Genomic DNA, 13,270 nt, shown 5'->3' with positions numbered 1-13,270 from the left:
TGAGTGCCTCTGCAGCACTGCCTGTGCGATTACCAGTAATGGCTGCCCACCTCCCTGTTAAGACAGCCCTTAGGGTTTGAGCTGCCTTGGCATCTTACGGCCAGCTGAGCTTCTTCCTTGGTTGTGGCAACCCTCGCTCCAATGTGAAGATGTGATGCGAGGCAAGCAGTGCTGGAGTATCTGCTCAGCTCAGGTTGGGGGGTATACCAGAGCGTTCACAGGAAAGGAGTCAGCCAATCGCAAGGTTTCAATTTCAGTCTCCCTTTCCGCCCAGCTTTGAGAGCAGGTGAGTATCCATGTGCTCGTGAGTGGACTGCAGGCTTCCCACAGCCCACCTGTTAGTCTCACTGGCCCTCCAGCCAGCCAAGGGGGCTCATCTTCCCTTTGTTGGACCCCAGGGCTGAGGCATCCAATATGTGGCTTGAACCACTCACCCTGCAGGGAGGGCCTTTGCCCGTGTAATCTCCCTTTTCCTCTAAGTCCCCTCCCAGGGTCACAGGTCCCAACCTGATTGCTTGTTTTCCCTTCTTACCCGTTTCTATTTGAATCTTCCTTTCAGCCTTGGTTGTACAGGAGTCTTTCTGACAGTTTCCAGTTAGTTTTCAGTGAGAATTGTTCCACATGTACATGTATTTTTGAAGTGTTTGTTTGTAGGGGGACGTGAGTTCCACATCCCCCTCCTCCTTCACCTCGACTCCTCTCCCCATACACATATATTGTAAATAATCACATGGTCCATGTGCTGGTTTGTCTTACAGATTTATAGTAATTTTTCTTAAGTATACAAAAAAAGTAATAACTTTTATTTCTTTTTGTGCTCTTTTGTGTGTTACAATTTTAACTGGCAGGAATAATAAAGATATTTTAATGGTCATTATAGAGACTAACTTGCACTTCACCTGTTCCTTTATTTTACTAAAATTCTATTAATTGGAGACAAGAAAAAGCATCCTTCTAGGACTATGCTGTAATAACACAAAGAGATTTTCTTTTATTTCCTCTAAGTTAATATTCTATGTTGATGCAACCTAGACTCCCTGAATTTCTATATATGTCATGGGAGTGCTTACATGGTGTATTTAAACCTTTCAGTTGTTACTCTCCCTCAATTCTCAAGCTTACTGCTTGTAAAAAGTTACTTCCTCTAACAAGGTAAATATGTATTAAATCCTTGAGACAGAAATCTAAATTTTTGGTATATCTTTTCATCCAAAGTCTTACATTCAAATGAAGCAAGAACAATATTTATTAATGGAAACGAGATTTTTTTCCAACTAATTTTCATAGTCATGTTAGCCTGAGCTACTTGTACAAAAAATTAGCACATACACACACCAAAAAACAAGCAAAACAACAAAAAAACCAAACCACCCCCTAAAAATCAAAATCCTCACTTCATAAAGTCAGAAGGTGACAAGTTTTACTCCTGAGAGGTAGACAACCAAGCAAATGAATATTGTACGTGCATTAACTGAGGCACTTGAGATCACCCAGTTTGTTTAATTCATAACAAAACCTCTCTTCAGAATTTAGTGCTTGTGAACAATCACTATATAAGAACAGTGGTCTGAATTTACTTTAACAAAATCTTACTCTGAAGTTTAGTCATGTAGACCTTAAACTTAAAAGAAACTGTATTTCTATCTCAGGCAACTATTTAATTTCTCAAAAGCTAGTAATGAAAGATCAATGTGGGGAGAGGTATGATTTCTTGAAATTGGAAATATATTTTAGCTTCTATTTGTGAAAAAATATATTAGTGACCTGAAAGGACATGTTTCTCCTATTCTATTTACGGTCATTTTAATAAAAGGCTTCCTCTTATACACTACAAACAGAAAAACATAAACATCATGAATCAGTTTAAGCAGAGATGTGATTAAGTATAGTAAAGGATGGTTTCCATAACATACATAAAATTCCAAACACTTTGCATGTGAAAAATTTCTAAGTATTAAACAGTAGGGTGATCTCAATCACAAACTTGGCCTTCACATGAAATGTTTTCATTAAAATTTTAAGTTTTCTTTAAAATAAGAAAAACTTGGAAAGCATAGCTCCCAAACCAGCTAAGTTAGAAACTGCTAATTTTCTGAATGAAAACAGCACTGTTTTTTTTATTTTTACACAACTGAATTGAAAGAATAGAAAAAGCACTACAGTTGATATAGAGAACTATTAGGCCATCAACACAGACATCTGGGAACAAACTTCTTTTACATTTACCATCTTCTGCAGCCACTTGCTTCTGCTTTGTCATTCACTGACATTTCAACCCTGTCGGCCACTGTATCTTCGGACGCTGGTTGGACATGGCCCTCTGACTGTCCTCCAGTGTAGGTGGGGGTGCTGTACTTTAAAAGGATAGATTTAAACTGCATTAGAGGTGCATCTGTACGGATACCCATCGGGTCAAAATGAGTTCGGCTTACTCGAAAGCCTGCTTGAGAAAGACAGCACAAAAACTTTTTTAACCTGGAACAAGGAAAGGAAAAAAATAATGAGGTTCTTGTACTTTTATTTAAATCACAATGTCATTAAAATATTAAATATATACACTGTCATTCACTGACTGTCTTACTTTGGCATATTCATTCCTTTAATGCTGTGTCTATGGATGTTGTAATAAAAGGGAGGATGTTCAGTATTGACATCAGTCTTTTGCCTCTTGGCTAAATTTGTGGTTGTTTCATTACTTCTTCTCTTTCCTGAAACATACGTATATAAACACAGAAAGTTAGCATTCTCTTAAAAATTACAAGCCAAATACTTTTATAACTACATACTGTCTTTGAGTATAAATCCTCTGACACACACCATTTCAACCTATCTATCTAATCTTAATTCTAGATAGCTTTTACTGTAAGAGTAAGATATATATTCTTGATACTTTCACTATCTGTCACCCATGTAATTTTAATATTTAACTGTTTGCTGAATCAGAACTTCTTTTCTACCTTCTTCAATTTTAAGCCTCAAGTCTATTTCCACCTTCTGTAGAAAGCCATTTATGAATTCTGGGCCAGTCATCCCATACTATACTACTCAGAGTTTAAGTTCTGTCATTTTTTGTTTTCCTTGTTTCACATATTTAGGTCTTTTATGTGTATAAATCCTTTCTTCCCGAATTATATTCTAAGTTCCTGGGAATAATGTCCTTTATTTCTATACTTGTATTTTCTACTGAATGCCAATACAGTTGATCCTTGAACAATGCATGTTTGAATTGTGTGGGTCCACTTCAACATGGATATATTTTAATAGTAAAAACCACAGTACTACATTGTCCATGGTTGGTTGAATCTGTGGATGAAGGGCTGCTAAATTATACATGGATTAACCCTGGGGTTGTTCCAAGGGTCAACTGTATTTGATATACGGTAGGTCTTCAGTGAACACAAAACAAAACCAACACAAAATCAGTCTCAAGGGCTTGGATACAGGAATTTAAAAAGGTATAATGTATGATCTCATTGCCTACTTCTTACCACAGTACTTAGCCTTTACATTTTAAGTGAAAGGCAGCTAGCAAGTTAAGTTTCTAGCAGTGTATCCTTCCGAAAATCACAAAAGGAAGACAGTTGAGATATCCAAGTTACTATGAGATTCTTTCTGAATGTTCAACTCAATTATTTCTACAAGGATGTTATTATGGCCAAATTTAAAATTTTTATGAAAACATTCACTTAAGCAAAAGCATTCAGAAGCGAAATTTGATGCATGAAAATGATAAACTGCATTCAAAGATAAATATAAATTATTGTTGAACTGTTGCCTCATGACTCCCCCATTAAATCAAATAATTAAAACTTGATTATACTCTCACATTAAATCTAAGAAGATTTAGGAAAATCTGAGACTAAAAATCTGATACCAAACCTTATTACTACCATCAGCAGTACATGGATTTTTTTTTTGCCTGATATTTTCTATCATGGAAGATTCTGTATGTTGATATACTGGTTTAGAATAATCATATAATTTCAGAGCTATAAAAGAACCCAAAGAGATTAGTCTAATTTCCTTAATTTATACATGAGAAAGGCTCAGAGATTTTTAATATTTTTAAAACTTATGTTTTACCTTATTCTAAAAAGGTTTTATGACAACTCTTTTGAAAGTGGGGGACCTGGCTGAGGTTATACAACAAACGACACAAAGAAGTAGAATGATGCTCTTAAATCTAATGCGCTTCACAGTATACCATAATGCCTTTTTCTTCCTCCAACAGAAATTAAGGAGAATAAATCATTTAAGTGATTTGAATCTTTGCAAATTAGTTGAAGATGCCAAATGAACATGACTGTTGCAAAGAGTATGCAGTAATTACTAAACCCTAAGCTATTAGCAGGAGTTGAAATTTTCTTGTCTTTGAAGATCAACACTAAAATTTTGAGCAACTAATACAAAATTATAGCTTGTAATTATAGTCCTGTTCTTTCAGTCTTAACACTGTTTTCTTTTTTTTTCTTTTTTTTTTTTTTTTTTTTTTGCGGTATGCGGGCCTCTCACTGTTGTGGCCTCCCCCGTTGCGGAGCACAGGCTCCGGATGCGCAGGCCCAGCGGCCATGGCTCACGGGCCCAGCCGCTCCGCGGCATATGGGATCCTCCCAGACCGGGGCACGAACCCGTATCCCCTGCATCGGCAGGCGGACTCTCAACCACTGCGCCACCAGGGAGGCCCAACACTGTTTTCTTTTTACCTGTATACAAAACACATTTAGAATCTAACATTGTCTTTTAAAAACTATAGACATTAAGGCATTGACATTATAAACCTTAACACCCTTTTGATATGAATTTGCAGTGTCTAATATAAGTAAATTTTAAAGTATGCACACACCCCAAATTGTAAGAAAGGCCATGTGATAAATTCTTACGGCCAGAGTGTAGGGTCTTCTGGTTAATCAATGGAATTCCTATAAATCATATGTTGATGAGAAAGTTTATAAGAATTAGAATAAAATTTAATCTTAACTCTATAACCTTTATCAAATATAATTTGATCTTATTTTGGTTCACATGGTTAAGATCTTATAGCTCTTGCAAGGGGATCACCATATATTAGAGATGTGAACTAAGTACATATTAATAGAAACCTTGAACTGTGCAAATGCCAGATAAACAAGGTTTATTATAATTTTGTTGTTGGTATAATATGAAAATGCATTTTGAAGTACACTACCAAAGCAATCTCTTCCCTTCCAATTACCCTTCTGCTATGTGCCCTTTTGCACAGACACATACATACATATATACACACATATATACATACATACCTTGTGCAATGTAATTATCTGTTGTGGTATCATCTGTAGTTTTAATAAATACACCATATTCTTCTAAAATAAAAACAAATGGGAATGATAAAATATTTTACAGAATGACGGTAAGCAACAATTCGAAGTTTAAATAAAAGCTTACTTAATTCTATGCACACTACTTTTATGAATATATGAGATTCTGTGACCAAAACAGGCTACAAGAATTCATTTTTTAACCCTTTAATAAGAGCTACTTCTTCTAATGACTCATGACAATGCCAGGATGTCTAACAAGCCCACCCTTATATCAATAGCCAGATAAAACAAAGGAGAAAAAACTTAGCTTTACTGAGTGATAAGTGTAAAGCTAGCTTCCATGTCTTAATGGATATTACAAAATTTTTGGCCACACTATTCTCAGAGTGATCTCAGAATTCTCTTTCTAGGAAGCAGATGTAGGGTAATAAAATCACAACAGACTTTTATAGTTCTTTTAATCTACTAAAATTTAAAAAATACATCTGTCTTAACAAAATCATTATTTATTTCATGCCCCTAATATAAACCTGAAGAAAACTATGCAATTAAAAAAAAAAGTTAACCGGATTATGATTAGACTCATTAGAGAGGATTTACTTAAAGCACACAACTTATACTGCTTTTGATTATAACATCAAATAAAGATAAAAAGATGGAGTATTTCTGATAACCAATTTGTAAGCCAGTAAATTAGTGTTCAATTAGTCACCTTGCTTGTTGAGATTTGAAGATGCATGAACTGAAAACTGACTTTGAGGAGTACACTCTGACTCAAAGATTAATGTCTTTATTAGGGTCTGAATGTCATCTAAACCATGGTGAAGAGATTCAAATAGCATTCTTTTGAGGAATCCAGTATTGAAAAGGGAACTTGACCTGAAAAAGGAACATAGAATTGGGTTTGAGAAATGTTTTCTTTAAAAAAAAATAAGTCTTCATAATTTAACAAGATAATTTGCCCACACCTTTTATCATGTCAGTTCTCTAAGCTAGTGGGATTAGTCAAGGATATTTTATTCACATTATGTCAAAAAGAATTTATTGAGCCCTTATAAGGTGTATAAGTCCTGTGGTACATAATAGAGGTGTAAGATATACCAAAGTATAAAATTCAGTGTTTACCTTATGAAAGCTTATAAATCTAGACAGAATCTAGACAGGGACATAGTGTAAGGCAGAGGTTTTCACAATGCATATTCCAGCAACAGTAAACCTTAATTCCAGTGTATATATGGTGGGACAGGGTGAGATACATGAGAATTACTATGCTGGTGGTGATGTAGTTAAAAAATGGCCCAGGGCTGAGTCTGATATGCTTCCCATTTAATTTGAGAGTCACAGGTGTAATGGACAGAATATCAGTTCCAAGTCAGATAAACTTGAATTCCTGTCCTCGCTCCACCACTCACTAGCTATGAAATCTTGAGTAACTACTGCTTTTGAGTCTCATATTCCTCATCATAATATGGAAAATAAAACCTCTCACAGACTTGTTATGGGAATTAAATGAGACAGTACACCTACGATCCCTAGTACAAAGTATATCCTCAAGGAAGAGAAGCTGTTATTATTAAGGTTAGCAAATTATGAAAGGATATGTGATTTTAAGTGTCAAATGAGTGATCAATATAAGCTTTACTAAAAGACAATTTAAAGATTATTTTGGGTTTAAACACTTAAGGAGAAACTCCAAAGAGGATGGATAATTTAAACTGGAGGTGAGGAAGGGTAAGAGACTGGATGAGTGTAAAGACATGAACAATGGCTTTAAGTGAGAAAATCTTAAGTCACAGTTTAGACCTCAGTTTTGGAGGTCAGAAAACCTGAGTTCTGGCTCTGCCTGTGCTACTAACTACATTTTAGGGGGTCAGTTTTAGCCAGCACTTAAATACACTGCGCCATAATTTGCTCATCTGTAAAATGAGGGGGGAGTTGGCCTAGGAGATCTTTCTGGATCCAGCAACCTGTTGTTCTTAATTTCCCTAGTTCCAAGATCAGTGAGTAGGATCAATGTGTGATATAAGTAAGAGAGTACTAGAAGGTAAGGTTGGCCAGGTCATTCTTAATCTACAAGTATTTTACATGAAATGAAGATAAAATAATGGGTATCAGCACAAATATGTTTACTACTAGGTTAATTTTTAGGCTTAGTAGATGGCCAAACCTTGGCCTGGTAAAGTAATAAGGTTGAAGTTTGCAGTGATTCTTGTCACGATGCTGTCAGGAATCTCAAATTTCTACAAGAATCTCTAGTAACATACGCTTACGAGAAGGATTCTGAGTAAAAGCAATTCAACTTTAAGGCATTAAAAACACAATAACTAGTTACTAAAGATGCAAAAGCACACATACATTAAATATCTGCAGCTGCGTCCTGTCTAAACAGCTTTACCTGACACAAAAGCAGACGTTTACTTTCACATGCCCTTCTTACTTAAAACCAATTCCTCAAAGACCTTTTATTAATATATTAGTTGACTGGTCTATAAAAGTGACACTTTACAATCACACCCTAGTTCTATAGTTATTAACTGAAAAAAGCCTCATTCTTACTATGCAGAAATAAATTATTTGCAGATCAGCTAGGCTTCTCTTTGATCCTACTGCATCTTAGCCCTGTCATGAACTTGGAAGAATAATGGTATAGAAAAATCTGAAAACAAAACACCTCAGGTTCATAGGGGGAAAAGAATCATAATTATTTTCCTATACTTAAAAAAAAATTGAACCTTAATTTGCTTGTCTTTTACCACATAATCAAAAGTCAACAATCAAATCAATACATACATCAATTTTGAATATATTATGCTTAGGCACATACCATAGAGGTCCAAGTTCTATTGCTGTCTTTCCAGGCATGCTTCCATGACAGTTACAGGGTAGCTGTCTATATGGGTTTTCTGTGAAAAGATAATAAACAGAGAAGTCAAAGGGGAAATGACAATGTAAACAGTAGTAAGTATTATATTAACAATAATTTGCAGCTACAATATACTGAGGATCTACTATGTGCCAGGTATTGTGCTAAGTATTTTATATGCATTAAGAAAATTTAATCCTTACAACTCTGAAGTAGGTACTGTTAAGATCTCAGTTATATAGATCAGAGGATTAAAGCTTAAGAAAGATGTAGAAATCCACATCAAACAACTTATTAGAGGCATAGCTTTTAGTCAGTATACTACCTGAAATAATTTAAGTAGGAGAAAGTCCTGTTAATTCCACAAGATATCCATATTTTAAAATCAACTGATTGGGGTATAATTTACATGCAGTAAAATGTATACATTTTATGTGAAAAGGTTGATGAGCTTTAACAAATGTATATACTCTGGTAACTAACATCCCATCAATTAAAGACATTTCTTATAAGTTAACTCTTCTGTAACTGGGAAGAAAATGAATTACTCTATTCCCTAGGCTCGATGCATATTCAGCCCCAAAAATCTAGGCTAGAAACTAATTCAGTTTAAAGAGCAATGAGGGGCCTGATGTAATCACAAGGTGACTGGGGAGGTACGAGAGCTATTCTTAGTTTCCAAAAAAGGGTGATATTCTACCATGGACTTTTCAGTTCACTTCAGACCCAGAATAGTCATTTTAAATCAGACTCTGAGTTCCCCCAGACCATTCCTGGGTTGATCATTCACTTTCTTGGAATGGCCTGATCTGATCAGTGGGTCCTAGATATATCCAGAACCCAGGAATTATGGTGGTAGGGACATGGGTCTATAACCTCTTGCTATCTGGTATCACTCCGTCATTCAATGCAATTAAATGGCAAAATGCACAGTTGTAAAATCTTATATTTACTTAAAGGCTCCCTTCATTGTTCGCTCCTAGGTCTACCTTTCAGCCTTAAAAGAAGGTGTGGTTATCATTAACCTTAGCTTTGTTGAGAATGATGTTCCTCAGTTATTATATTAATATATTCAAAAAGTTCTCCCTGAAACCATTAAATAACTAAACTACAAATACTACAGGCAGGGTTACTGAAATTAGGGCGATTTACAGTATGGTTCTGTCAGTCACACCAACTTACCGCCGACAGCACAGATATAAATTTGTATTTGTTTCCTGATGCATTTTGCAAAATGCTCCCATCATATAAACCTGTATCTTTTTTCAAGCCCCTCACCTAGGATTTCTCAGTGCCTGGTCAGCATCAGCATCTTGAGGGATCAGGGCTCTCATTTCAAGTTACCAGTAGCAAAAAATGAAGGGGTAAAAAAATAAGAAAACTAGTATTTCTATGTCACTGGTAAAACAGGCTATGAAGGTAATTCCAGATAAGGAATTCAAACATATTTAGAGACTTTTATTTAAATGCAATGGACTGAACACATACTTTATCTCTGCTGTTTCTTAAAGCATTATTAAAATGAGAACAAAGGAATAAAATTCAAACCCCAAAGATAAATAAAATCGGAAAGGAGATAACAAAAGATGATGAGAGATGTCAATACAATTTTAGAAGTGGGAAGCACATACACAAGGGTATTTAGCAGGTCAGAGAAAGCTAAAGCCTAAGCCTGAAATGGGTAGAAGGGCTACCAATAAACAGCAAGCCCACTGGTGTGGGGGACCTGGAAAGGCTTCAGAATTGAAGGTATCGATGGTCTCTGAAGATGGGAATAGGGTGGTACCACACACACACAAAAAAGGCCTCGTTTAAAACTTTAAGACTTGTGGATCTTCTCTAATACCAACAGTCAGGCTTCTCCATCTTCCCCATCCCAAAAGAGGAAGTTAATCTTGGGTGAGGCTGAACCACAGAGAATCTGGAACCAGGGATATTAGTCACAGTTAAGAGTGAGGAGACATATGAAAAGAAAGGGACTAAATAAAAGTCTGTACAAATGTTAAGACCTTCCAGTCTCCTTCCTCAACATGGTTCCTAGAAAGCTGATAGAAGACTGCAAGATTCCTCTGTAGAAATACTTACCAATCCAAGAGAAAAGAGATACACACACACACACACACACACACACACACACACACACACACACACACACACACACTCTCTCTCTCTCTCTCTCTCTCTCTCTCACTGACTGGCATTTGGGGATTCTTGACTGGCATTTGGGGGTTCTTGTAGTGAAAAGGCAGACTGCCTTCTCATTACAGTAAAGTCTATCTGTTTATAAGCCCTGCCGCAAGTACTTCCACATAACTTTCAGCATGGAAAACTAAAGACCACTAGACATTTGAGATATACTATGACAGAGAACAAAATTACAAAAGAGAGAAATAGGAAAGAGAAGAACTAAAACAAAATAATGGCAACAATACAAAAATAAGCAAAACAAAAACCCTATCCTCCCCTAAAATATAAAATATACCCAACTATAATCAATAGTCTTAGGTAAGATTAGATTTTACATCTCTGAAACAAGAATAGGATACTACTAAAAAGGGAGCAATGAAAAAAATATGAAATAACTCTTGGAAATGAACCAAGTATGACAAATTTAAGCAGGAAAGTTGGAAAATAAAACTCAAGGAAATCTATAAAGTAGAACTAAATGCCAAATAAATTAATAGTAGAGATATAAAAAAATTAGAATTAATATAGAAGATCCATCATATAACTAAAATGAGTTCCAGGAAGAGAGAAGAGAGATTTTGAGAGAAGAAAATTATCAAAGAAATAATAGAAAAAAATTTACCAGAACTGAAGAACTCAAGTTTAAGTGCTCACAGATTGTCCAGCACATTGAATTTAAAAAGATGAATTCACACACAAAATGAAGTTATTTTAGAATACTGGGTTAAGAAGAGATGTTTTAGGAGCACTCAGAGACAAAAACACAAAGGACCGTATATATAAGAACAATAGCAGACTTGTCAATATTGGAGGCTAGGAGACAATGGAATAATATCTTAAGCATTCTGAGGAAAAACAATTTCCAACCTAGGCTTCTATACTTGGCCATGCAATCCTTCTCAGGAAGCTATGGGAAAAAGTGTAGTTTCAAAAGGCAAAAGTAAAGAAGGAAAAGTGGAAAATACATAAGATTTAAGATATAGGAAATTCATCAGAAGGAGAAAGCCAAAGAAAATTTCCAGTATGATGGTCTAAAAGGAAGCCCTAGGGCAACAGCTCTCAGCAGACCTAAAAAACAACCCAAGCTAGAGCAGGAGGACTGTCTCCAGGGGAATGAAATGAAACCCAAAGATTACTTGATGTTCTTAACCAAAATCACAGGAACACTGAAACTGGATTATGGATTATGAAAAGTATATACACAAAAGGTGACAAATACATAGTAATTATTAATTCCAGAGTAAGCAAATAGTCATATAAAAAATCTTATTACAGGGGCTTCCCTGGTGGCGCAGTGGTTGAGAGTCCGCCTGCCGATGCAGGGAACACGGGTTCGTGCCCCGGTCCGGGAAGATCCCACATGCCACGGAGCGGCTGGGCTCGTGAGCCATGGCCGCTGAGCCTGCGCATCCAAAGCCTGTGCTCCGCAACGGGAGAGGCCACAACAGTGAGAGGCCCGCGTATCGCAAAAAAAAAAAAAAAAAAAAAAAAAAAAATCTTATTACAGCATATTAACTGGTTTATCTGTGTTGTAGCAGCCTTCTAAGATAGATAGGCAGCAATTATTCCTGTCTGTGGCATTCATACCATTCTATAATCCCTTCCTCTTGAATGTGAGATCACTGGATCTAGAGACTCATTTCTAGTGACTAGAATATGGCAATATTCTTTTTCTCTTTCCTTCTTTTCCTTTCTCTCTCTGGTTCTTGCTTAATCCTTCTGACGAAGTGAGCTGCTATGCTGTGAGTATGAAGAGGACTGCATGACAAGCAGTAACCATGTGAATGAGCTTGTAAGCAGATCCTTCCCCAGTCAGGCCTTGATGACTGCAGCCCTGGCCAACACCTTGACTGTGGCCTTGTGAGAGACCCTCAGCTACTGGACCCAACTGAACCATACCCAGATTCTTGACTCAGAGAAACTATGAGATAATAAAAGTTGTTTCAAGCCACTAAATTTTGGAGTAATTTGTTACACAGTAATAGATAACCAATACGACTTGTGAACAATATTTTTATATTTATAAAAATATAAACACTGAATATTGATTAAGCCAACACTGGAGAGGAGAACTACATGCATGTGACTGGGCTGGCTTGAGATGCTGAATACTCTTCTTCCATGAAAGGAAGTTACAGGCAGTATAAGCATGCTACTTAGAAATAGGGAAGACACTAAACATTAAAGACTTTAAATATTAGAAGAAACAGCTATGAGGTTTTAGCTGTTGACTTTAGGGAGTGGGGCAGATATCATTATTTTATTAATAAGACTTATGGAACTATTTGACTTTTTAAATTATGTATTACAAATTGATAAATATAAAAAATTCTAAGTGACCTGACATTTTTGAAAGACATAATCATTTACACTCTGCAAGTCCTGTATGATTACAAACAAAATGCAGACAACAAATCATATTGCTTTATAGCAATTTATTAAGTAAAAAATCCTTTAAAATGTTTAATTAGGGGGAGGGGGCAGGATGGATTGGGAGTTTGGCGTTAGTAGTTGCAAACTATTACATTTAGAATGGGTAAACAAGGTCCTACTGTATAGCACAGGGAACTATATCCAATCTCCTGGGATAAACCATAATGGAAAAGAATATAAAAAAGAATGTATATATGTGTATAACTGAGTCACTTTGCTGTACAGCAAAAATAAACACTAAATCAACTATATGTCAATTAAAAAATATTTTAAAAAAAGAAAAGAACCCACTGTAGTAACAGTCCAAAATTATACAGCAACATGAAGCACTTCTGATGGAGAGGGAAAGATGTTAGGTTTTTATGGATTCAGGATCAAATCTGAACAGAGTGTATTTGAGTTTAGTTACTTGTTGATCCTGTAAAACACATACGGTGAGATATGAAAGGATAATAAACTCCCTGTAAGAAAGAATTGATTCATAATT

General features: G+C 35.8%; 1 protein-coding gene across 1 annotated transcript in view; it reads right to left on the bottom strand.

Moving 5' to 3' along the window:
- Positions 1 to 1,222: 1,222 nt before the first annotated feature.
- TRMT1L (tRNA methyltransferase 1L) overlaps positions 1,223 to 13,270 on the bottom strand; it is a 36,997-nt gene continuing 24,949 nt past the window's right edge. The window contains exons 12-16 of the mRNA XM_082614681.1: positions 8,125 to 8,203; positions 6,013 to 6,179; positions 5,280 to 5,342; positions 2,582 to 2,708; positions 1,223 to 2,475 (exon numbers count right to left, since the gene is read on the bottom strand). Coding sequence (XP_082470807.1) covers positions 2,223 to 2,475; positions 2,582 to 2,708; positions 5,280 to 5,342; positions 6,013 to 6,179; positions 8,125 to 8,203 — 689 coding nt within the window. The 3' untranslated portion in view covers positions 1,223 to 2,222. The remainder of the gene's footprint in view (positions 2,476 to 2,581; positions 2,709 to 5,279; positions 5,343 to 6,012; positions 6,180 to 8,124; positions 8,204 to 13,270) is intronic.

This window comes from Mesoplodon mirus (genome assembly GCF_964341445.2).
Source record: "Mesoplodon mirus genome assembly, chromosome: 3".
NCBI lineage: Eukaryota > Metazoa > Chordata > Mammalia > Artiodactyla > Ziphiidae > Mesoplodon > Mesoplodon mirus.
Note: the sequence above shows the minus strand (reverse complement) of the source record. Positions and strands in the feature narration are given on the sequence as shown.